Source organism: Coregonus lavaretus (genome assembly GCF_964263955.1).
Source record: "Coregonus lavaretus genome assembly, chromosome: 18".
Taxonomy (NCBI): Eukaryota; Metazoa; Chordata; class Actinopteri; order Salmoniformes; family Salmonidae; genus Coregonus; species Coregonus lavaretus.
The window spans coordinates 1,433,443-1,459,779 of NC_140005.1; the positions used below are offsets into that span (position 1 = coordinate 1,433,443).

Consider the following 26,337-nt stretch of genomic DNA (forward strand, 5'->3'; position numbering starts at 1 on the left):
GTGAATGGCTGGTCTTGTGAATGGCTGGTCTTGTGAATGGCTGGTCTTGTGAATGGCTGGTCTTGTGACTGGGTGAATGGCTGGTCTTGTGACTGGGTGAATGGTTGGTCTTGTGACTGGGTGAATGGCTGGTCTTGTGAATGGGTGAATGGCTGGTCTTGTGAATGGGTGAATGGTTGGTCTTGTGACTGGGTGAATGGCTGGTCTTGTGAATGGGTGAATGGTTGGTCTTGTGACTGGGTGAATGGCTGGTCTTGTGAATGGGTGAATGGCTGGTCTTGTGACTGGGTGAATGGCTGGTCTTGTGACTGGGCGAATGGCTGGTCGTGTGACTGGGTGAATGGCTGTGTTATAAGGTGTCACTGTAATAGAAAATGTACTGTAAGGTGAGGCCTTTCATCTCTAACTTCTCTCTCTCCTATTGGTTGACTGATCTGACCTTTGACCTCTTCTCTCTCCTATAGGCTGACTGGTCCCTCAGGGTTCCTGACAGACGGACCAGGGAACTACAAGTACAAGACCAAGTGCACCTGGCTGATTGAGGGAAAGTCAGTTCAACTATAGACTAACAGCACCACATATCCCACAAATATACTTTTACATGATCTTTACATTTCAATCAGGGCAGTTATCAGTACAAGACCAAGTGAACCTGGGTGATTGAGGGAACGTCAGTTCAACTATAGACTAACGGCACCACAGCAACACGCGTCTACCCTGCACCATGTCACTGAAAGATGGGCCCAAGCTACAGTGTCAGTTTATTAGGTACACCGCCCCGTTCACCAAAATGTTTCGCTCCTACAGACAGTGAGTCGCATGGCCCAAGCAGGCATCGAGGCATTCAGTTACTGTTCTATTGAACGTTAAAATTGGCAAAACGAGTGATCTGAGCGACTTTGAGCCTGGTTATATCGTCGGTTCCAGTATCTCAGAAACGGCCTCCTGGGCTTTTCACACACAACAGTGTCCAGGGTTTACTGAGAATGGTGCGATAAACAAAAGACATCCAGTCAGCGGCAGTCCTGTGGGCGAAAACAGCTGGTTGATGAGAGAGGTCGAAGGAGAAATGCAAGAATCATGCAATCTAACAGGCGGGCCACAAACAGGCAAATAACTGCGTAGTACAACCGTGGTGTGCAGAACAGCATCTCGGAACACACAACTTGTAGGTCCTTGTCACGGATTGGCTATTGCAGCAGACGACCACACCGGGTTCCACTCCTATCAGCTAAAAACAAGAAGAATCGGATCCAGTGGGCACACTGTGACCAACACTGGTTCCTGTTGCGTCATGCTGATGGCAGAGTCAGGATATGGCCCCATCCTGCCTGGTGTCAATGGTACAGGCTGGTGGTGTAATGGTGTGGGGAATGTTTTCCTGGCACACGTTAGGTCCCTTGATACCAATTTGAGCAATGTTTCCATCCCCGAGTAAATCAGGCTGTTCTGGAGGCAAAGGGGGTGGCCGACCCCGGTACGTTGGGGTGGCCAACGTGGTCCTCTGTAGCTCAGCTGGTAGAGCACGGCGCTTGTAACGCCAGGGTAGTGGGTTCGATCCCCGGGACCACCCATACGTAAAAATGTATGCACACATGACTGTAAGTCGCTTTGGATAAAAGCGTCTGCTAAATGGCATATTATTATATTAGGTGGGTGTACCTAATAAACTGGCCATTGAGAGTCTATAGCCAAGCTTCTCTTAAAGATCAACCAAAAATATGTTGCTATTTATTAATAGAAAGTTATACTAAGTGATAATCTAAGCTAAGCTTCATAACATGCAGTGATGTTTGTATTAAAAGGTTTTGCCGTTTCATTCTCTATGCAAATCTAGATGTTTCATTTACATGAAGCGTGTAGGGCACGCAGTTATCAGGACGGAGTTATCAGCACTTAGCTTCAACCCAGTAGTTTATCTTCTGAATCCAAATCACAAGAATGTTGATAAAAACTAAGTGATAAACTGGAATGTAATAACCCATGTAGACATCTGCTCATTCTGCTGTGGGACTCTTAGAAGAGCAGAGCTGCTAGCTAATGAAGAGCAGAGCTGCTAGCTAATGAAGAGCAGAGCTGCTAGCTAATGAAGAGCAGAGCTGCTAGCTAATGAAGAGCAGAGCTGCTAGCTAATGAAGAGCAGAGCTGCTAGCTAATGAAGAGCAGAGCTGCTAGCTAATGAAGAGCAGAGCTGCTAGCTAATGAAGAGCAGAGCTGCTAGCTAATGAAGAGCAGAGCTGCTAGCTAATGAAGAGCAGAGCTGCTAGCTAATGAAGAGCAGAGCTGCTAGCTAATGAAGAGCAGAGCTGCTAGCTAATGAAGAGCAGAGCTGCTAGCTAATGAAGTGAGGGCAATCCACCGGCTGCAGCCCGAATGCCTCCCTATATAGTGCACTGCTTTTGACCAGGACCCAGAGGGCTTTAACAGGGCTCTGGTGTAAAGGAGTGCGCTATATAGAGAATAAGGTGTCGTTTGGGACGCGGACGGTGTCTTCTAGAACAACCCCACTGACCTCCAGCACCGGCCATCTGGTGCAGAGACAAAGATGTGATTGTGCTTTTTAATAGACTACTTATCCGTGACCAGACAACTTAAAATATCCCACTCTCATTCCTAACAACAAATCTCTCTGACCCTTCTGCCTCTGAATGATGTGATTTGTGAAAATGTAAAGTATTCCAGAGGTGAAGATATTGATATTTTTTTTACAAGCATTGCCAAGCATTACATGAGTGCTCATAGTAACAACATTTTTAATATTCTGGGTTTTCCGCTCCACTGAAAACTGTTGACCATTTAGCACTGAGCTTATAGCAATTACTTATTTCTTCAAATTGAACCACATGCAACCGTGAAATTCAGCCAAGACCCTTTTTCAACACCATCCTCAAACTGAAGTTTACCCAGATCCAGATTTAGCTTAACAGTGTTTCCTAGACCTGAGTTTATTCATGTTTAGTTGAACTCTTAATAGTTTTTTCCAACAGCATCCTAACTGTGTTCTGTCTCGGTCCTGCAGGCCCGACAGCATCCTAACTGTTCTGTCTCGGTCCTGCAGGCCCGACAGCATCCTAACTGTTCTGTCTCGGTCCTGCAGGCCCGACAGCATCCTAACTGTGTTCTGTCTCGGTCCTGCAGGCCCGACAGCATCCTAACTGTTCTGTCTCGGTCCTGCAGGCCCGACAGCATCCTAACTGTGTTCTGTCTCGGTCCTGCAGGCCCAACAGCATCCTAACTGTGTTCTGTCTCGGTCCTGCAGGCCCAACAGCATCCTAACTGTGTTCTGTCTCGGTCCTGCAGGCCCGACAGCATCCTAACTGTTCTGTCTCGGTCCTGCAGGCCCGACAGCATCCTAACTGTGTTCTGTCTCGGTCCTGCAGGCCCAACAGCATCCTAACTGTGTTCTGTCTCGGTCCTGCAGGCCCAACAGCATCCTAACTGTGTTCTGTCTCGGTCCTGCAGGCCCGACAGCATCCTAACTGTTCTGTCTCGGTCCTGCAGGCCCGACAGCATCCTAACTGTGTTCTGTCTCGGTCCTGCAGGCCCAACAGCATCCTAACTGTGTTCTGTCTCGGTCCTGCAGGCCCAACAGCATCCTAACTGTGTTCTGTCTCGGTCCTGCAGGCCCAACAGCATCCTAACTGTGTTCTGTCTCGGTCCTGCAGGCCCAACAGCATCCTAACTGTGTTCTGTCTCGGTCCTGCAGGCCCAACAGCATCCTAACTGTGTTCTGTCTCGGTCCTGCAGGCCCGACAGCATCCTAACTGTGTTCTGTCTCGGTCCTGCAGGCCCGACAGCATCCTAACTGTGTTCTGTCTCGGTCCTGCAGGCCCAACAGCATCCTAACTGTTCTGTCTCGGTCCTGCAGGCCCAACAGCATCCTAACTGTGTTCTGTCTCGGTCCTGCAGGCCCAACAGCATCCTAACTGTGTTCTGTCTCGGTCCTGCAGGCCCAACAGCATCCTAACTGTGTTCTGTCTCGGTCCTGCAGGCCCAACAGCATCCTAACTGTGTTCTGTCTCGGTCCTGCAGGCCCGACAGCATCCTAACTGTTCTGTCTCGGTCCTGCAGGCCCGACAGCATCCTAACTGTTCTGTCTCGGTCCTGCAGGCCCGACAGCATCCTAACTGTTCTGTCTCGGTCCTGCAGGCCCGACAGCATCCTAACTGTGTTCTGTCTCGGTCCTGCAGGCCCGACAGCATCCTAACTGTTCTGTCTCGGTCCTGCAGGCCCGACAGCATCCTAACTGTGTTCTGTCTCGGTCCTGCAGGCCCAACAGCATCCTAACTGTGTTCTGTCTCGGTCCTGCAGGCCCAACAGCATCCTAACTGTGTTCTGTCTCGGTCCTGCAGGCCCGACAGCATCCTAACTGTTCTGTCTCGGTCCTGCAGGCCCGACAGCATCCTAACTGTGTTCTGTCTCGGTCCTGCAGGCCCAACAGCATCCTAACTGTGTTCTGTCTCGGTCCTGCAGGCCCAACAGCATCCTAACTGTGTTCTGTCTCGGTCCTGCAGGCCCGACAGCATCCTAACTGTTCTGTCTCGGTCCTGCAGGCCCGACAGCATCCTAACTGTGTTCTGTCTCGGTCCTGCAGGCCCAACAGCATCCTAACTGTGTTCTGTCTCGGTCCTGCAGGCCCAACAGCATCCTAACTGTGTTCTGTCTCGGTCCTGCAGGCCCAACAGCATCCTAACTGTGTTCTGTCTCGGTCCTGCAGGCCCAACAGCATCCTAACTGTGTTCTGTCTCGGTCCTGCAGGCCCAACAGCATCCTAACTGTGTTCTGTCTCGGTCCTGCAGGCCCGACAGCATCCTAACTGTGTTCTGTCTCGGTCCTGCAGGCCCGACAGCATCCTAACTGTGTTCTGTCTCGGTCCTGCAGGCCCAACAGCATCCTAACTGTTCTGTCTCGGTCCTGCAGGCCCAACAGCATCCTAACTGTGTTCTGTCTCGGTCCTGCAGGCCCAACAGCATCCTAACTGTGTTCTGTCTCGGTCCTGCAGGCCCAACAGCATCCTAACTGTGTTCTGTCTCGGTCCTGCAGGCCCAACAGCATCCTAACTGTGTTCTGTCTCGGTCCTGCAGGCCCGACAGCATCCTAACTGTTCTGTCTCGGTCCTGCAGGCCCGACAGCATCCTAACTGTTCTGTCTCGGTCCTGCAGGCCCGACAGCATCCTAACTGTTCTGTCTCGGTCCTGCAGGCCCAACAGCATCCTAACTGTTCTGTCTCGGTCCTGCAGGCCCAACAGCATCCTAACTGTTCTGTCTCGGTCCTGCAGGCCCAACAGCATCCTAACTGTTCTGTCTCGGTCCTGCAGGCCCGACAGCATCCTCAGACTGAGGTTGGACCACTTTGCTACAGAGTGCAGCTGGGACCACCTGTATGTCTACGATGGGGACTCTATTTACACCCCTCTACTGGCTGCCTTCAGGTGGGTACAGGGAGGACGGGGGTGGTGGTGGTGGTGGGTACAGGGAGGACGGGGGTGGTGGTGGTGGTGGGTACAGGGAGGACGGTGGTGGTGGTGGTGGTGGTGGTGGGTACAGGGAGGACGGGGGTGGTGATGGGTACAGGGAGGATGGGGGTGGTGATGGGTACAGGGAGGACGGTGGTGGTGGTGGTGGTGGTGGTGGGTACAGGGAGGACGGGGGTGGTGGTGGTGGTGGGTACAGGGAGGACGGTGGTGGTGGTGGTGGTGGTGGTGGTGGTGGGTACAGGGAGGACGGTGGTGGTGGTGGTGGTGGTGGGTACAGGGAGGACGGTGGTGGTGGTGGTGGTGGGTACAGGGAGGACGGTGGTGGTGGTGGTGGTGGTGGGTACAGGGAGGACGGTGGTGGTGGTGGTGATTGTAGATGGTGGTGGTGGTGATTTTGTATTTGGTGGAAGCACAGTTCCCTCTGCGGAAGCATAGTTCCCGCTCAGCCCAGTCAAAACTGTTCGCTGCTCTGGCACCCCAATGGTGGAACAAGCTCCCTCACGACGCCAGGACAGCGGAGTCACTCACCACCTTCCGGAGACACTTGAAACCCCACCTCTTTAAGGAATACCTGGGATAGGATAAAGTAATCCTTCTACCCCCCCTTACCCCACCCCAAAGAAAAATAATAAAAATACATATTGTAAAGTGGTTGTCCCACTGGCTATCATAAGGTGAATGCACCAATTTGTAAGTCGCTCTGGATAAGAGCGTCTGCTAAATGACGTTAATGTAAAAATGTAATGTAAATGGTGTGATTGTAGTTGGTGGTGGTGATTATAGGTGGTGGTGATTATAGGTGGGGTGGTGATTATAGGTGGTGGTGATTATAGGTGGTGGTGATTATAGGTGGTGGTGATTATAGGTGGGGTGGTGATTATAGGTGGTGGTGGTGGTGGTGATTTATAGATGGGGGTGGTGATTATAGGTGGTGGTGGTGATTTATAGATGGGGGTGGTGATTATAGGTGGTGGTGGTGGTGATTGTAGTTGGTGATGATGAGCTGGACGATGATGATGGTGGTGGGTTGGTTTGACCTTGTGTTGGGGTAATAAGTGTTGTGACAGTGTAATGTATGAGAGATGTGCAGTGGAGAGAGAGACGTGTTATTCTGGGGTAAACCAGGAGTTGATCATAGACATCTGCTCCTCACTGCTGTCTTCAAACATTACATAAACTGTGGAATGTTTTGTCAACTTTGACGTGTTTTTAATTGAACATTTATTAACCTGCATGATGTTGATTTACCTGGGTAACGAGGAATTATGCAGGGTGTTGATGGGTGTTGTCCGTCCTTGTTGCAGTGGGTTGATAGTTCCTGAGCGCTATGGCAACGAGACGGTTCCGGAGGTGGTGTCACAGTCCGGTTACGCCCTCCTCCACTTCTTCAGCGACGCTGCTTATAACCTGACCGGCTTCAACATCTCATATAGGTAACCCTTAACCCCTGACCTTATAACCTGACCGGCTTCAACATCTCATATAGGTAACCCTTAACCCCTGACCTTATAACCTGACCGGCTTCAACATCTCATATAGGTAACCCTTAACCCCTGACCTCTATCCCCTGACCTTATAACCTGACTGGCTTCAACATCTCATATAGGTAACCCTTAACCCCTGACCTTATAACCTGACCGGCTTCAACATCTCATATAGGTAACCCTTAACCCCTGACCTTATAACCTGACTGGCTTCAACATCTCATATAGGTAACCCTTAACCCCTGACCTTATAACCTGACTGGCTTCAACATCTCATATAGGTAACCCTTAACCCCTGACCTTATAACCTGACTGGCTTCAACATCTCATATAGGTAACCCTTAACCCCTGACCTCTATCCCCTGACCTTATAACCTGACAGGCTTCAACATCTCATATAGGTAACCCTTAACCCCTGACCTTATAACCTGACCTTATAACCTGACTGGCTTCAACATCTCATATAGGTAACCCTTAACCCCTGACCTTATAACCTGACCGGCTTCAACATCTCCTATAGGTAACCCTTAACCCCTGACCTTATAACCTGACCTTATAACCTGACTGGCTTCAACATCTCATATAGGTAACCCTTAACCCCTGACCTTATAACCTGACCGGCTTCAACATCTCATATAGGTAACCCTTAACCCCTGACCTTATAACCTGACCGGCTTCAACATCTCATATAGGTAACCCTTAACCCCTGACCTCTATCCCCTGACCTTATAACCTGACCGGCTTCAACATCTCATATAGGTAACCCTTAACCCCTGACCTTATAACCTGACCGGCTTCAACATCTCCTATAGGTAACCCTTAACCCCTGACCTTATAACCTGACCGGCTTCAACATCTCATATAGGTAACCCTTAACCCCTGACCTCTATCCCCTGACCTTATAACCTGACTGGCTTCAACATCTCATATAGGTAACCCTTAACCCCTGACCTTATAACCTGACCGGCTTCAACATCTCATATAGGTAACCCTTAACCCCTGACCTCTATCCCCTGACCTTATAACCTGACCGGCTTCAACATCTCATATAGGTAACCCTTAACCCCTGACCTCTATCCCCTGACCTTATAACCTGACCGGCTTCAACATCTCATATAGGTAACCCTTAACCCCTGACCTTATAACCTGACCTTATAACCTGACTGTTCAGCATCTCCTACAGGTGAGTCTGGCCTCTCAGGGCCTCTCCTTAGTACCAGGTGAGTCTGGCCTCTCAGGGCCTCTCCTTAGTAACAGGTGAGTCTGGCCTCTCAGGGCCTCTTCTTAGTACCAGGTGAGTCTGGCCTCTCAGGGCCTCTTCTTAGTACCAGGTGAGTCTGGCCTCTCAGGGCCTCTTCTTAGTAACAGGTGAGTCTGGCCTCTCAGGGCCTCTCCTTAGTACCAGGTGAGTCTGGCCTCTCAGGGCCTCTTCTTAGTACCAGGTGAGTCTGGCCTCACAGGGCCTCTCCTTAGTAACAGGTGAGTCTGGCCTCTCAGGGCCTCTCCTTAGTAACAGGTGAGTCTGGCCTCTCAGGGCCTCTCCTTAGTACCAGGTGAGTCTGGCCTCTCAGGGCCTCTTCTTAGTACCAGGTGAGTCTGGCCTCACAGGGCCTCTCCTTAGTAACAGGTGAGCCAGTCGCTGCAGCAGGGCCTCTTCTTAGTAACAGGTGAGCCAGTCGCTGCAGCAGGGCCTCTTCTTAGTAACAGGTGAGCCAGTCGCTGCAGCAGGGCCTCTTCTTAGTAACAGGTGAGCCAGTCGCTGCAGCAGGGCCTCTTCTTAGTAACAGGTGAGCCAGTCGCTGCAGCAGGGCCTCTTCTTAGTAACAGGTGAGCCAGTCGCTGCAGCAGGGCCTCTTCTTTGTAACAGGTGAGCCAGTCGCTGCAGCAGCTCTTCTTAGTAACAGGTGAGCCAGTAGCTGCAGCAGGGCCTCTTCTTAGTAACAGGTGAGCCAGTCGCTGCAGCAGCTCTTCTTAGTAACAGGTGAGCCAGTCACTGCAGCAGCTCTTCTTAGTAACAGGTGAGCCAGTCGCTGCAGCAGGGCCTCTTCTTAGTAACAGGTGAGCCAGTCGCTGCAGCAGGGCCTCTTAGTACCAGGTGAGCCAGTCGCTGCAGCAGGGCCTCTTCTTAGTAACAGGTGAGCCAGTCGCTGCAGCAGCTCTTCTTAGTAACAGGTGAGCCAGTCGCTGCAGCAGGGCCTCTTCTTAGTAACAGGTGAGCCAGTCACTGCAGCAGGGCCTCTTCTTAGTAACAGGTGAGCCAGTCACTGCAGCAGGGCCTCTTCTTAGTAACAGGTGAGCCAGTCGCTGCAGCAGGGCCTCTTCTTAGTAACAGGTGAGCCAGTCGCTGCAGCAGCTCTTCTTAGTAACAGGTGAGCCAGTCGCTGCAGCAGGGCCTCTTCTTAGTAACAGGTGAGCCAGTAGCTGCAGGGCCTCTTCTTAGTAACAGGTGAGCCAGTCGCTGCAGCAGGGCCTCTTCTTAGTAACAGGTGAGCCAGTCGCTGCAGCAGGGCCTCTTCTTAGTAACAGGTGAGCCAGTCGCTGCAGCAGGGCCTCTTCTTAGTAACAGGTGAGCCAGTCGCTGCAGCAGGGCCTCTTCTTAGTAACAGGTGAGCCAGTCGCTGCAGCAGGGCCTCTTCTTAGTAACAGGTGAGCCAGTCGCTGCAGCAGGGCCTCTTCTTAGTAACAGGTGAGCCAGTCGCTGCAGCAGGGCCTCTTCTTAGTAACAGGTGAGCCAGTCGCTGCAGCAGGGCCTCTTCTTAGTAACAGGTGAGCCAGTCGCTGCAGCAGGGCCTCTTCTTAGTAACAGGTGAGCCAGTCGCTGCAGCAGGGCCTCTTCTTAGTAACAGGTGAGCCAGTCGCTGCAGCAGGGCCTCTTCTTAGTAACAGGTGAGCCAGTCGCTGCAGCAGGGCCTCTTCTTAGTAACAGGTGAGCCAGTCGCTGCAGCAGGGCCTCTTCTTAGTAACAGGTGAGCCAGTCGCTGCAGCAGGGCCTCTTCTTAGTAACAGGTGAGCCAGTCGCTGCAGCAGGGCCTCTTCTTAGTAACAGGTGAGCCAGTCGCTGCAGCAGGGCTTCTTAGTAACAGGTGAGCCAGTCGCTGCAGCAGGGCCTCTTCTTAGTAACAGGTGAGCCAGTCGCTGCAGCAGGGCCTCTTCTTAGTAACAGGTGAGCCAGTCGCTGCAGCAGGGCCTCTTCTTAGTAACAGGTGAGCCAGTCGCTGCAGCAGGGCCTCTTCTTAGTAACAGGTGAGCCAGTCGCTGCAGCAGGGCCTCTTCTTAGTAACAGGTGAGCCAGTCGCTGCAGCAGGGCCTCTTCTTAGTAACAGGTGAGCCAGTCGCTGCAGCAGGGCTTCTTAGTAACAGGTGAGCCAGTCGCTGCAGCAGGGCCTCTTCTTAGTAACAGGTGAGCCAGTCGCTGCAGCAGGGCCTCTTCTTAGTAACAGGTGAGCCAGTCGCTGCAGCAGGGCCTCTTCTTAGTAACAGGTGAGCCAGTCGCTGCAGCTGCTCTTCTTAGTAACAGGTGAGCCAGTCGCTGCAGCTGCTCTTCTTAGTAACAGGTGAGCCAGTCGCTGCAGCAGGGCCTCTTCTTAGTAACAGGTGAGCCAGTCGCTGCAGCAGCTCTTCTTAGTAACAGGTGAGCCAGTCGCTGCAGCAGCTCTTCTTAGTAACAGGTGAGCCAGTCGCTGCAGCAGGGCCTCTTCTTAGTAACAGGTGAGCCAGTCACTGCAGCAGGGCCTCTTCTTAGTAACAGGTGAGCCAGTCTCTGCAGCAGGGCCTCTTCTTAGTAACAGGTGAGCCAGTCGCTGCAGCAGGGCCTCTTCTTAGTAACAGGTGAGCCAGTCGCTGCAGCAGGGCCTCTTCTTAGTAACAGGTGAGCCAGTCGCTGCAGCAGGGCCTCTTCTTAGTAACAGGTGAGCCAGTCGCTGCAGCAGCTCTTCTTAGTAACAGGTGAGCCAGTCGCTGCAGCAGGGCCTCTTCTTAGTAACAGGTGAGCCAGTCGCTGCAGCAGGGCCTCTTCTTAGTAACAGGTGAGCCAGTCGCTGCAGCAGGGCCTCTTCTTAGTAACAGGTGAGCCAGTCGCTGCAGCTGCTCTTCTTAGTAACAGGTGAGCCAGTCGCTGCAGCAGGGCCTCTTCTTAGTAACAGGTGAGCCAGTCGCTGCAGCAGGGCCTCTTCTTAGTAACAGGTGAGCCAGTCGCTGCAGCAGGGCCTCTTCTTAGTAACAGGTGAGCCAGTCGCTGCAGCAGGGCCTCTTCTTAGTAACAGGTGAGCCAGCCAGTCAGCAGCTCTTCACCAAAAGAGGAAAGGTGCCACTTTGTTTTGTAAAACTGTATAAATATAGAAGGGAGTAGCAGGAAGAGGTTAGTTAGTTAGTTAGTTAGATGAGTTAGTTAACCAGGCTGGTTAGCCATGACCCTGACATCTGTGAAGGGCACGACACAAACTACCCAATGTCTCTCTCTGTAGTGTCTCATCGGGCCCCAGTGTCTCTCTCTCTCTGTAGTGTCTCATAGGGCCCCAGTGTCTCTCTCGCTCTCTGTAGTGTCTCATAGGGCCCCAGTGTCTCTCTCTCTGTAGTGTCTCATAGGGCCCCAGTGTCTCTCTCTCTGTAGTGTCTCATAGGGCCCCAGTGTCTCTCTCGCTCTCTGTAGTGTCTCATAGGGCCCCAGTGTCTCTCTCTCTGTAGTGTCTCATAGGGCCCCAGTGTCTCTCTCTCTCTCTGTAGTGTCTCATCGGGCCCCAGTGTCTCTCTCTCTGTAGTGTCTCATAGGGCCCCAGTGTCTCTCTCTCTCTGTAGTGTCTCATCAGGCCCCAGTGTCTCTCTCTCTCTGTAGTGTCTCATCAGGCCCCAGTGTCTCTCTCTGTAGTGTCTCATCAGGCCCCAGTGTCTCTCTCTCTGTGGTGTCTCATAGGGCCCCAGTGTCTCTCTCTCTCTGTAGTGTCTCATCAGGCCCCAGTGTCTCTCTCTCTCTCTCGTGTCTCATCAGGCCCCAGTGTCTCTCTCTCTGTAGTGTCTCATCAGGCCCCAGTGTCTCTCTCTCTCTGTAGTGTCTCATCAGGCCCCAGTGTCTCTCTCTCTCTGTAGTGTCTCATCAGGCCCCAGTGTCTCTCTCTCTCGTGTCTCATCAGGCCCCAGTGTCTCTCTCTCTGTAGTGTCTCATCAGGCCCCAGTGTCTCTCTCTCTCTGTAGTGTCTCATCAGGCCCCAGTGTCTCTCTCTCTGTAGTGTCTCATCAGGCCCCAGTGTCTCTCTCTCTGTGGTGTCTCATAGGGCCCCAGTGTCTCTCTCTCTCTGTAGTGTCTCATCAGGCCCCAGTGTCTCTCTCTCTCTGTAGTGTCTCATCAGGCCCCAGTGTCTCTCTCTCTCGTGTCTCATCAGGCCCCAGTGTCTCTCTCTCTGTAGTGTCTCATCAGGCCCCAGTGTCTCTCTCTCTCTGTAGTGTCTCATCAGGCCCCAGTGTCTCTCTCTCTGTAGTGTCTCATCAGGCCCCAGTGTCTCTCTCTCTGTGGTGTCTCATAGGGCCCCAGTGTCTCTCTCTCTCTGTAGTGTCTCATCGGGCCCCAGTGTCTCTCTCTCTCTCTCGTGTCTCATCGGGCCCCAGTGTCTCTCTCTCTCTCTCGTGTCTCAAAGAGCCGAGCCCAAACATCAAACCTTTCGACTGCTGCTGCCAGAACATGAGAGAACCAGACTCTTGCTCCAAAACATTTTGTTCTCAGGAATTTGTTGCTCTAGTAAAAAATCCCAGCTTTCTATCCCCCGTGTTGCTGTAATTCTACATTTTACAGGATTTGATGTTGTAGAGTTTTATATTATGAACCCCTTTGTCTCCTCCTCCTCATTAGCATACAGAATTAAACAATCAATCAGTATATTTAAATACCTTCTAACCTCATTCATCCATCGTTCTCTCTCTTACCTGTCTTTTTATCTCTCTCTCTCCCCCTTTCACCTCTCTGCCTCCCCTCCCCCCTCCCCCTTTCACCTCTCTCTGCCTCCCCTCCCCCAGGGTGAACACGTGTCCTAACAGCTGTTCTGGCCGAGGGGAGTGTCGCGTTGGGAACTCAACAGGTGCTGTGTATTGTGACTGTGATCCCAACTGGAAGGGCGAGGCCTGTGATATCCCATACTGCCTGTCAGACTGTGGATGGCCTGACGGGGGACACTGCTCTCAGGACACAAAGACATGTCGATGCCAGCCTGGGTGGCAAGGTGGGCACAGTCTCTATCTAACAACAAGCCTGGTGGGCACAGTCTCTATCTAACAACAAGCCTGGTGGGCACGGTCTCTATCTAACAACAAGCCTGGTGGGCACGGTCTCTATCTAACAACAAGCCTGGTGGGCACGGTCTCTATCTAACAACAAGCCTGGTGGGCACAGTCTCTATCTAACAACAAGCCTGGTGGGCACAGTCTCTATCTAACAACAAGCCTGGTGGGCACGGTCTCTATCTAACAACAAGCCTTTATGCTGATCTAGGATCAGTCAATATAATCTGATCTAAAAGTCCAAACGGATCCTAGATCAGAGCTCTTACCCTCAGCCACTAATGTTATTGACCTCTATAACCAAACTGTGCATTTTCTGATTGTATTCCACATATATGAGACTCATCACATTGTCTATGACCTTCTACATATAAGAGACTCATCACGTTCTCTATGACCTTCTACATATGAGAGACTCATCACGTTCTCTATGACCTGGATCTATTCATCCTGGAACGGTTTAATCCCAGCACAAGGCAAAAACAAATAATACATCACTATTAACTAGCTGTTATTGGCCCTCTGTTTTTATCATTAGTTTCTCTCACTCTTTTCCTCTCACTCTGTTTTTATCATTGTCTCTCACTCTCTCTCCTCTCTTTGTTGAAGAACCTTTGGCAGCGATTACTGCCTTGAGTCTTCTTGGGTATGATGCTACAAGCTTGGCACACCTGTATTTGGGGAGTTTCTCCCATTCTTCTCTGCAGATCCTCTCAAGCTCTGTCGGGTTGGATGGGGAGCGTTGCTGCACAGCTATTTTCAGGTCTCTCCAGAGATGTTCGATCGGGTTCAAGTCCGGGCTCTGGCTGAGCCACTAAAGGACATTCAGAGACTTGTCCCGAAGCCATTCCTGCGTTGTCTTGGCTGTGTGCTTATGGTCGTTGTCCTGTTGGAAGGTGAACCTTTGCCCCAGTCTGAGGTCCTGAGCGCTCTGGAGCAGGTTTTCATCAAGGATCTCTCTGTACTTTGCTCCGTTCATCTTTCCCTTGATCCTGACTAGTCTCCTAGTCTCCCTGCCTCTGAAAAACATCTCGACAGCATGATGCTGCCACCACCATGCTTCACCGTAGGGATGGTGCCAGGTTTCCTCCAGACGTGACGCTTGGCATTCAGGCCTAAGAGTTCAATCTGGTTTCATCAGACCAGAGACTCTTGTTTCTCATGGTCTGAGAGTCTTTAGGTGCCTTTTGGTGAACTCCAAGTCGGCTGTCATGTGCCTTTTACTGAGGAGTGGCTTCCGTCTGGCCACTCTACCATAAAGGCCTGATTGGTGGAATGCTGCAGAGATGGTTGTCCTTCTGGAAGGTTCTCAAATCTCCACAGAGGAACTATGGTGCTCTGTCAGAGTGACCATCAGGTTCTTGGTCACCTCCCTGACCAAGGCCCATCTCCCCCGATTGCTCAGTTTGGCCGATTCCAAACTTGGTGGTTCCAAACTTCTTCCATTTAAGAATGATGGAGGCCACTGTGTTCTTGGGGACCTTCAATGCTTCAGAAATGTTTTGGTACCCTTCTCCATATCTGTGCCTCGACACAATCCTGTCTCGGAGCTCTATGGACAATTCCTTCGACCTCATGGCTTGGTTTTTGCTCTGACATGCACTGTCAACTGTGGGACCTTATATTGACAGGTGTGTGCCTTTCCAAATCATGTCCAATCAATTCAATTTACCACAGGTGGACTCCAATCAAGTTGTAGAAACATCTCCAGGGTGATCAATGGAAACAGGCAGCACCTGAGCTCAATTTCGAGTCTCATAGCAAAGGGTCTGAATACTTATGTAAATAAGGTATTTCTGTTTATTTGTAATACATTTGCAAAACATTCTAAAAACCTTTTTTTGCGTTTTCAGTATGGGGTATTGTGTGTAGATTGCTAAGGATTTTTTGTTATTTAATCAATTTTAGAATAAGGCTGTAACGTATCAAAGTGGAAGAAGTCAAGGGGTCTGAATACTTTCCGAAGGCACTGTACATGTACAAATTACCTCCACTAACCTGTACCCCCGCACATTGACTCGGTACCGGTACCCCTGTATATAGCCTCGTTATTGTATTGTGTTACTTTTGATTAATTTTTACTTTAGTTTATTTAGTAAATATTTTCTTGACTCTTTCTTGAACTGCATTGTTGGTTAAGGGCTTGTCAGTAAGCATTTCACTGTAATGTCTACACCTGTTGTATTTGGCGCATGTGACCAATAAAGATTGATTAGATTAGATTAGTCTACACTGGTTGTTTACCATGATAACATTTGGAGGCATTTGTTCGGTTTATGTATAAAATAAAAAAGTACATACCGGTCGTAACAAATTAAATTCCATATTTGGTGACTAACAAACGTATTTTGACATTAGAAAGCTCACAGTTAATAGTGTTTAACATGATTTAATGGCTACCTCATCTCTGTACCCCACACATACAATTATCTGTAAGGTCACTCAGTCGAGCAGTGAGGTTTTCCAATGCCTAACAAAGAAGGGCACTGAAGTCATTCATGTGACAAAATACAATTTGATTTGGTAAATACATTTACATTTACATTTTAGTCATTTAGCAGACACTCTTATCCAGAGCGACTTAGTTAAGTTATTTTTTAATTTTTTTTATTTCATACTGGCCCCCCGTTGGAATCAAACCCACAACCCTGGCGTTGCAAACGCCATGCTCTACCAACTGAGCTACATCCCTGCCAGCCATTCCCTCCCCTACCTTGGACGACGCTGGGCCAATTGTGCGCCGCCCCATGGGTCTCCCGGTCGCGGCCGGCTACGACAGAGAGTAGGTGTCCTTTGGGATGCAATCAGCTGTTCATTTACACTGGACAATACTGTGGAGATATTATAGTCAGCTGTTCATTACACTGGACAATACTGTGGAGATATTATAGTCAGCTGTTCATTACACTGGACAATACTGTGGAGATATTATAGTCAGCTGTTCATTACACTGGACAATACTGTGGAGATATTATAGTCAGCTGTTCATTACACTGGACAATACTGTGGAGATATTATAGTCAGCTGTTCATTACACTGGACAATACTGTGGAGATATTATAGTCAGCTGTTCATTACACTGGACAATACTGTGGAGATATTATAGTCAGCTGTTCATTACACTGGACAATACTGTGGAGATATTATAGTCAGCTGTTCATTACACTGGACAATACTGTGGAGATATTATAGTCAGCTGTTCATTACACTGGACAATACTGTGGAGATATTATAGTCGGCTGTTCATTACACTGGACAATACTGTGGAGATATTATAATAGTATTGCACCATGACAGTTGAAAACAGAAGTATTTTTTTAAATATATGTTTTACCCAAAGTGGATTTCTGTTTTCTCATTGAAAAGTGTTTCTTGTTCTCTTGGCCTTCGTCAGAGCTTTTAAACTAAATATTAAACCATCGTTTAATTTCTGAATGTGTCGGCACCAGGGACTTGGGATGTGGCTGCGTTATTGATGTCATGTTAATCAGGCCTTTTGATATGAACATATAGTCCCCTGTAGCTCAGTTGGTAGAGCATGGCGCTTGCAACGCCAGGTTTGTGGGTTCGTTTCCCACGGGGGGGCCAGTATGAAAATGTATGCACTCACTAACTGTAAGTCGCTCTGGATAAGAGCGTCTGCTAAATGACTAAAATGTAAATGGATTGTTTTAGTTTTGTAGGCTAGTATACTTATTTATTGAATTAATGGATCACGGCTTAGCAGTAATGCTGATCTCGTTCCCAATGATCAGTGCTTTAGTTTGTTATGTTGTCCAGTGGTTCTGAATTTGCACCCGACTTTTTTCTGTGCAATAGCCTTTTGATTTGAAAAGTTTTGGTTTGTGTACTAGGCTATTTTGATTTAATTTAATTTATACACTACCGGTCAAAAGTTGTAGATCACCTACTAATTCAAGGGCTCTTCTCAATTTTTTACTATTTTCTACATTGTAGAATAATAGTGAAGACATCATAACTTAACAAAACTGATTGGCTCAAACGCATTAAGAAGGAAAGAAATTCCACAAATTAACTTTTTAAGAAGGCACACCTGTTAATTGAAATGCATTCCAGGTGACTACCTCATGAATCTGGTTGAGAGAATGCCAAGAGTGTGCAAAGCTGTCATCAAGGCAAAGGGTGGCTATTTGAAGAATCTCAAATATAAAATATATTTTGATTTGTTTAACACTTTTTTTGGGGGGTACTAGATGATTCCATATGTGTTATTTCATCGTTTTGATGTCTTCACTATTATTCCACAATGTAGAAAATAGTAAAAATAAAGAAAAACCCTTGAATGAGTAGGTGTTCTAAAACTTTTGACCAGTAGTGGACGATACAGCACTTTGGTTTCACTAATCATTTGGTTCCATTTCAAAATATGAATGTGTATTTAATTAAATATGATATATGGGCTACGGTGTAGGTCGTAAGTGATAGTCTGCAGATAACCAGGTTAGTCACTCATCCATCTTCTGTCGTCCATCAGGTCCAGACTGCTCTGTGTCCGTCCCAGCCAGCTCCTCGTTCTGGCAGAGGGAGGAGTACCCCGAGCCAGGTCTGGCCAGGGCTTCCCACAAGGCCGTAGTGGACCAGGGGGTCATGTGGGTCGTTGGGGGTTACGTCTTCAACTCCTCAGACTACCAGATGATTCAAGCGTAAGTACTGCATTTGTATTTATTATGGATCCCTGTTCCTGCCAAGGCAGCAGCTACTCTTCCCTGGGGTTTATTATGGATCCCCATTAGTTCCTGCCAAGGCAGCAGATACTCTTCCTTGGGGTTTATTATGGATCCCCATTAGTTCCTGCCAAGGCAGCAGATACTCTTCCTTGGGGTTTATTATGGATCCCCATTAGTTCCTGCCAAGGCAGCAGCTACTCTTCCTGGGGTTTATAATGGCTCCCCATTAGTTCCTGCCAAGGCAACAGCTTCTCTTCCTGGGGTTTATTATGGATCCCCATTAGTTCCTGCCAAGGCAACAGCTTCTCTTCCTGGGGTTTATTATGGATCCCCATTAGTTCCTGCCAAGGCAGCAGCTACTCTTCCTGGGGTTTATTATGGATCCCCATTAGTTCCTGCCAAGGCAGCAGCTACTCTTCCTGGGGTTTATTATGGATCCCTGTTCCTGCCAAGGCAGCAGCTACTCTTCCTGGGGTTTATAATGGCTCCCCATTAGTTCCTGCCAAGGCAACAGCTTCTCTTCCTGGGGTTTATTATGGATCCCCATTAGTTCCTGCCAAGGCAGCAGCTACTCTTCCTGGGGTTTATTATGGATCCCCATTAGTTCCTGCCAAGGCAGCGGCTACTCTTCTTTGGGTTTATTATGGATCCCCATTAGTTCCTGCCAAGGCAGCAGCTACTCTTCCTGGGGTTTATTATGGATCCCCATTAGTTCCTGCCAAGGCAGCAGCTACTCTTCCTGGGGTTTATTATGGATCCCCATTAGTTCCTGTCAAGGCAGCAGCTACTCTTCCTGGGGTTTATTATGGATCCCCATTAGTTCCAGCCAAGGCAGCAGATACTCTTCCTGGGGTTTATTATGGATCCCCATTAGTTCCTGCCAAGGCAGCAGATACTCTTCCTTGGGGTTTATTATGGATCCCCATTAGTTCCTGCCAAGGCAGCAGCTACTCTTCCTGGGGTTTACTATGGATCCCCATTAGTTCCTGCCATGGCAGCAGCTACTCTTCCTGGGGTTTATTATGGATCCCCATTAGTTCCTGCCAAGGCAGCAGATACTCTTCCTTGGGGTTTATTATGGATCCCCATTAGTTCCTGCCAAGGCAGCAGCTACTCTTCCTGGGGTTTATTATGGATCCCCATTAGTTCCTGCCAAGGCAGCAGATACTCTTCCTTGGGGTTTATTATGGATCCCCATTAGTTCCTGCCAAGGCAGCAGCTACTCTTCCTGGGGTTTATTATGGATCCCCATTAGTTCCTGTCAAGGCAGCAGCTACTCTTCCTGGGGTTTATTATGGATCCCCATTAGTTCCAGCCAAGGCAGCAGATACTCTTCCTGGGGTTTATTATGGATCCCCATTAGTTCCTGCCAAGGCAGCAGATACTCTTCCTTGGGGTTTATTATGGATCCCCATTAGTTCCTGCCAAGGCAGCAGCTACTCTTCCTGGGGTTTACTATGGATCCCCATTAGTTCCTGCCATGGCAGCAGCTACTCTTCCTGGGGTTTATTATGGATCCCCATTAGTTCCTGCCAAGGCAGCAGATACTCTTCCTTGGGGTTTATTATGGATCCCCATTAGTTCCTGCCAAGGCAGCAGCTACTCTTCCTGGGGTTTATTATGGATCCCCATTAGTTCCTGCCAAGGCAGCAGATACTCTTCCTTGGGGTTTATTATGGATCCCCATTAGTTCCTGCCAAGGCAGCAGCTACTCTTCCTGGGGTTTATTATGGATCCCCATTAGTTCCTGCCAAGGCAGCAGCTACTCTTCCTGGGGTTTATTATGGATCCCCATTAGTTCCTGTCAAGGCAGCAGCTACTCTTCCTGGGGTTTATTATGGATCCCTATTAGTTCCTGCCAAGGCAGCAGCTACTCTTCCTGGGGTCCAGCAAAATTAAGGCATTACAATACATTCATAACAGATTTCACAACATATTAAGTCAATTTTATTTATTAAGCCCTTTTTACATCAGCAGATGTCACAAAGTGCTATACAGAAACCCAGCCTAAAACCCCAAACAGCAGCAATGCAGATGTAGAAGCACGGTGGCTAGGAAAAACTCCCTAGATAGGCAGAAACCTAGGAAGAAACCTAGAGAGTAACCAGGCTCTGAGGGGTGGCCAGTCCTCTTCTGGCTGTACTGGGTAGACCAGAGGAAGCAGGCTCTGAGGGGTGGCCAGTCCCCTTCTGGCTGTGCCGGGTGGAGATTATAACAGTACATGGCAATTAAGGCCAGATTGTTCTTCAAGATGTTCAAACGTTCATAGATGACCAGCAGGGTCAAATAATAATCAGTGGTTGTAGAGGTTGCAACAGGTCAGTACATCAGGAGTAAATGTCAGTTGGCTTTTCATAGCCGGGCATTTAGAGGTTGAAATTGCAGGTGCGGTAGAGAGAGAGAGTTGAAAACAGCAGGTCTGGGACAAGGTAGCACGTCCGGTGAACAGGTCAGGGTTCCATAGCCGCAGGAGGAAGAGTGGAAACTGGAGCAGCAGCACGACCAGGTGGACTGGGGACAGCCAGGAGTCATCAGGCCAGGTAGTCCTGAGGCATGGTCCTAGGGCTCAGGTCCTCCGGGAGGGGAGGGTAGAGAGAGAGAGTATTAGAGGGAGCATACTTAAATTCACACAGGACACCGGATAAGACAGGAGAATAACACCAGATATAACAGACTGACCCTATTGCAGCATAGATACTGGAGGCTGAGACGGGGGGGTCGGGGGACACTGTGGCCCCGTCCGACGATAACCCCGGACAGGGCCAACCAGGCAGGATATAACCCCACCCACTTTATCAAAGCACAGCCCCCACACCACTAGAGGGATATCAACAGACCACCAACCTACTACCCTGAGACAAGGCTGAGTATAGACCACCAACCTACTACCCTGAGACAAGGCTGAGTTTAGCCCACGAAGATCTCCTCCACTGCACAACCCCAAGGGGGCGACAAACCTGTCAGGAAGATCACGTCAGTGACTCAACCCACTCAAGTGATGCACCCCTCCTAGGGACGGCATGGAAGAGCACTAGTAAGCCAGTGACTCAGCCCCCGTAACAGGGTCAAAGGCAGAGGGGAGCCGGCCAGGCAGAGACAGCAAGGGCGGTTCGTCGCTCCAGTGCCTTTCTGTTCATCTTGGCACCCCTGGGCCAGACTACACTCAATCATAGGACCTACTGAAGAGATGAGTCTTCAGTAAAGACTTAAAGGTCGACACCGAGTCTGCATCTCTCGCATGGATAGGCAGACCATTCCATAAAAATTGAACCCTGAGACAAGGCTGAGTGTAGCCCACGAAGATCTCCTAGTTCTAATGTATCCATGACATTCACGATTTCCTTAAGAGCATGAGGGTGATTGTTTGTGTTGTGATTTCCTTTACGGTCCGTTGAGCTATTTAAAACGGTATTATAATCTCCCACCATAATAATAGTCTTGAATTGCTTGCAGGGTTGATCAATTATTATATATATTGTAAAAGAAGTGTGGATCGTCATTATTTGGTCCGTAAAGGTGAATGAGCCATATCTGTTTATGGTCCAATAACATATTTAAAAATAATCCATCTACCTTGTGTATCTATTTGGACAATTTGCACATTCGGATCGAAATTACTGTTAATTAATATCATCACCCATTTTGAGTTTCTTAGCCCATGGGAGAAGTGTATTTCCCCCCCCCATTCCTTTTTCCATGCAACTTCATCTAGAATTGTTGAATGAGTTTCCTGTAAACAATAGATATTATATTCCTTCTCTTTGAGCCAGGTAAATATTGTTCTTCTTTTGTTATTATCAGCTAAGCCATTACAATTATAACTGGCTATACTTATTTCACCATATACCATAATGAGATACAAGTTTCAAAACTATTTATCATTATATATGTTTGTAAATGTACCCATAAAAAATACCATAGTTATTGAGTGTCCATATAGCTGTACCATGATATTCGCATTGCTAACCCTCCAATTGTTCTCCAGTAATTCCCCCGTCATCCCAGTGATCAGCATCCCACCCACGTCCCTCCGTATCCCTAAGGCCCCGAGAGGCCAGGACCCATCCATCGAAAACAGCACACAGTGCCACCCACAAAACAGAAGCAGGTTAACCACCAAAAGCATTTCCAATGCTCTCACCTCAATATGGGGAGAACAAGTATTTGATACACTGCCGATTTTGCAGGTTTTCCTACTTACAAAGCATGTAGAGGTCTGTAATTTTTATCATAGGTACACTTCAACTGTGAGAGACGGAATCTAAAACTAAAATCCAGAAAATCACATTGTATGATTTTTAAGTAATTCATTTGCATTTTATTGCATGACATAAGTATTGTATGTTAACGTGGGCTATTTTTAGTACTTTTCTGGGACACTTGCTTGTTTTCATTGCTTTATTGCTTTACTGGAGATCTTAGCCGAAGTAGACATGCTCATGTTCTTTATGTTAGTGCAGGGTGAGCTGCACACAGTGGACTTCCTACTAGGGCACACCACCTCAATGCTAACAGTATAAATCTGGTTCATATGCACCACATTACTAAATACAATAGCTGTAGGATCAGCAGAGGCATTCAGGGCAGTTAGAGGGACATCAATTAGGTTACTTACATTGTGTCTTCCAACGCCCCTGGGATAATGTACATTTGCTGAAGCGTTATGACAACTCAGCGACACAATAGTAGGGATTAAATGAGCTGGGCTTTGGGTCATTGATAAGTCATTGTCTCAACACAGCTTTATAATGCTGTGAAAACGATTGAGGAACCCAAATGATTTGGTTGGATCCCATCCTCAGAAAACAAGCTTTGTTTCCAGAAGGTTCCAAAATTGTCAATTAATGTTAGACCCACAGAGCTGCAATAATCACGTAGCCAGTTGTGAAGAGAGAGAATCCTGCTAAAGCGTTCAACGCCATGATTCAGAGAGGGCACAGGGCAAGATATTATTTTATTCGTGTCTAGCAGAGAGTCAATCAGCTCTTTAAAATCCAGTTTCAACTGTTCAGAGCTGCCCTTCATTATGTCATTAAAACCCACATGGACTACGATAGAATCGATTTCCACGTCCTGACGTAGTACATTCAGGAGCAGCTTAGTAATGTCATTTACTCGAGCTCCGGGACAGGACATTGTTTTTGCACCAGGAACGGTCACGTTTTTTAGTTAGTTATTGAGGGCTAAAAGTCTTGTGAAGAGAAAGAATCTTGCTAAAGCGTTCAACGCCATGATTCAGAGAGGGCACAGGGCCAGATATGATGCCATGATTCAGAGAGGGCACAGGGCCAGATATGATGCCATGATTCAGAGAGGGCACAGGGCCAGATATGATGCCATGATTCAGAGAGGGCACAGGGCCAGATATGATGCCACGATTCAGATATGATGGGTCTTTTATTAGTGTCTAGCAGAGAGTCAGCTCGTTGAAATCCAGTTTCAACTGTTCAGAGCTGCCCTTCATAATGTTATTGAGCCCCCTGCTCCCGGTGATAGGTCCAGACCTCCCACAGCAGGCAGTGCCCCGTCAGATCCAGAGAGAGGGAAAGGAGCCAAAATTGACGACGAAGCCGCTGCTGGAGTCAGCGTAGTTGGAGTCAGCACCGCCGTCCCAGACACAGGCAGTCCCAGACACAGGCAGTCCCAGACACAGGCAGTCCCAGACACAGGCAGTCCCAGACACAGGCAGTCCCAGACACAGGCAGTCCCAGGCACAGGCAGTCCCAGACACAGGCAGTCCCAGTGATGAAGGCGCAGGTAGATCAGGCACCAGTGCAGTGAAGCTATTCCTCATGTCAATCTGCTCCGAACCTCTCGCTGTTACTCCAGTCCGCTTAGCAGCATGCCGCTGCCTTCGGTTTCCACGACTTGTGACATGGGACCAGCACTGATTGGAACATTCTTCTTGCTGTTCTCATTACAAGATGGCGGAGGAGAACAGATGGAGACAACTTGGCAGGGAAGTTCCAGGTAGCATCGGCCATTCGGATAGGGACAGACGACAATTCGTGGAAACATCCATTTGGCCCGAGCGGCGTCCTGCCGTAGGAGTTGAGAACGAGAAAGTTCCAATTTGCGTTTTCCCCATAAATTCGTGCAGAATTTAGGTTTGTTTGCTAAGCATAGCCACCTCATTCCTGTAGTCCTCCGCTAGCAAACAATTGCCACATTGGAACTCCGGATTGTTAATATTTTCCCGGACAAGAGCGTAATAAACACAGCTTCTACAGCTCTGGAAACGTTTGTTAGCTATTCCAGGCAAAGCGGGCTCCATTACAACCTGGTTAGCTAGCCTTCTACAGCGCTGGAAACGTTTGTTAGCTATTCCAGGCAAAGCGGGCTCCATTATAACCTGGTTAGCTAGCCTTCTACAGCTCTGGAAACGTTTGTTAGCTATTCCAGGCAAAGCGGGCTCCATTATAACCTGGTTAGCTAGCCTTCTACAGCGCTGGAAACGTTTGTTAGCTATTCCAGGCAAAGCGGGCTCCATTATAACCTGGTTAGCTAGCCTTCTACAGCGCTGGAAACGTTTGTTAGCTATTCCAGGCAAAGCGGGCTCCATTATAACCTGGTTAGCTAGCCTTCTACAGCGCTGGAAATGTTTGTTAGCTATTCCAGGCAAAGCGGGCTCCATTACAACCTGGTTAGCTAGCCTTCTACAGCTCTGGAAACGTCTGTTAGCTATTCCAGGCAAAGCGGGCTCCATTACAACCTGGTTAGCTAGCCTTCTACAGCGCTGGAAACGTCTGTTAGCTATTCCAGACATAGCGGGCTCCATTACAACCTGGTTAGCAAGCCTTCTACAGCGCTGGAAACGTCTGTTAGCTATTCCAGGCAAAGCGGGCTCCATTACAACCTGGTTAGCTAGCCTTCTACAGCGCTGGAAACGTTTGTTAGCTATTCCAGGCATAGCGGGCTCCATTACAACCTGGTTAGCTAGCCTTCTACAGCGCTGGAAACGTCTGTTAGCTATTCCAGGCAAAGCGGGCTCCATTACAACCTGGTTAGCTAGCCTTCTACAGCTCTGGAAACGTCTGTTAGCTATTCCAGGCAAAGCGGGCTCCATTACAACCTGGTTAGCTAGCCTTCTACAGCGCTGGAGACGTTTGTTAGCTATTCCAGGCATAGCGGGCTCCATTACAACCTGGTTAGCTAGCCTTCTACAGCTCTGGAAACGTTTGTTAGCTATTCCAGGCAAAGCGGGCTCCATTACAACCTGGTTAGCTAGCCTTCTACAGCTCTGGAAACGTCTGTTAGCTATTCCAGGCAAAGCGGGCTCCATTACAACCTGGTTAGCTAGCCTTCTACAGCGCTGGAAACGTTTGTTAGCTATTCCAGGCAAAGCGGGCTCCATTATAACCTGGTTAGCTAGCCTTCTACAGCGCTGGAAACGTTTGTTAGCTATTCCAGGCAAAGCGGGCTCCATTATAACCTGGTTAGCTAGCCTTCTACAGCGCTGGAAACGTCTGTTAGCTATTCCAGGCAACGCGGGCTCCATTACAACCTGGTTAGCTAGCCTTCTACAGCGCTGGAAATGTTTGTTAGCTATTCCAGACAAAGCGGGCTCCATTACAACCTGGTTAGCTAGCCTTCTACAGCGCTGGAAACGTCTGTTAGCTATTCCAGACAAAGCGGGCTCCATTACAACCTGGTTAGCTAGCCTTCTACAGCGCTGGAAACGTTTGTTAGCTATTCCAGACAAAGCGGGCTCCATTACAACCTGGTTAGCTAGCCTTCTACAGCGCTGGAAACGTCTGTTAGCTATTCCAGACAAAGCGGGCTCCATTACAACCTGGTTAGCTAGCCTTCTACAGCGCTGGAAACGTCTGTTAGCTATTCCAGACAAAGCGGGCTCCATTACAACCTGGTTAGCTAGCCTTCTACAGCGCTGGAAACGTTTGTTAGCTATTCCAGGCAAAGCGGGCTCCATTATAACCTGGTTAGCTAGCCTTCTACAGCGCTGGAAACGTTTGTTAGCTATTCCAGGCAAAGCGGGCTCCATTATAACCTGGTTAGCTAGCCTTCTACAGCGCTGGAAACGTTTGTTAGCTATTCCAGGCAAAGCGGGCTCCATTATAACCTGGTTAGCTAGCCTTCTACAGCGCTGGAAACGTTTGTTAGCTATTCCAGGCAAAGCGGGCTCCATTATAACCTGGTTAGCTAGCCTTCTACAGCGCTGGAAACGTTTGTTAGCTATTCCAGGCAAAGCGGGCTCCATTACAACCTGGTTAGCTAGCCTTCTACAGCGCTGGAGACGTTTGTTAGCTATTCCAGGCAAAGCGGGCTCCATTACAACCTGGTTAGCTAGCCTTCTACAGCGCTGGAGACGTTTGTTAGCTATTCCAGGCAAAGCGGGCTCCATTACAACCTGGTTAGCTAGCCTTCTACAGCGCTGGAAACGTTTGTTAGCTATTCCAGGCAAAG

At 48.9% G+C, this 26,337-nt stretch overlaps 1 protein-coding gene across 1 annotated transcript in view; it reads left to right on the top strand.

Annotated features, from left to right (window-relative positions):
• The window catches only part of atrn (attractin), a 193,302-nt gene that overhangs the window by 20,237 nt on the left and 146,728 nt on the right, over window positions 1-26,337 (top strand). The window contains exons 2-6 of the mRNA XM_084182443.1: window positions 465-548; window positions 5,319-5,432; window positions 6,782-6,910; window positions 12,965-13,167; window positions 17,721-17,889. Coding sequence (XP_084038569.1) covers window positions 465-548; window positions 5,319-5,432; window positions 6,782-6,910; window positions 12,965-13,167; window positions 17,721-17,889 — 699 coding nt within the window. The remainder of the gene's footprint in view (window positions 1-464; window positions 549-5,318; window positions 5,433-6,781; window positions 6,911-12,964; window positions 13,168-17,720; window positions 17,890-26,337) is intronic.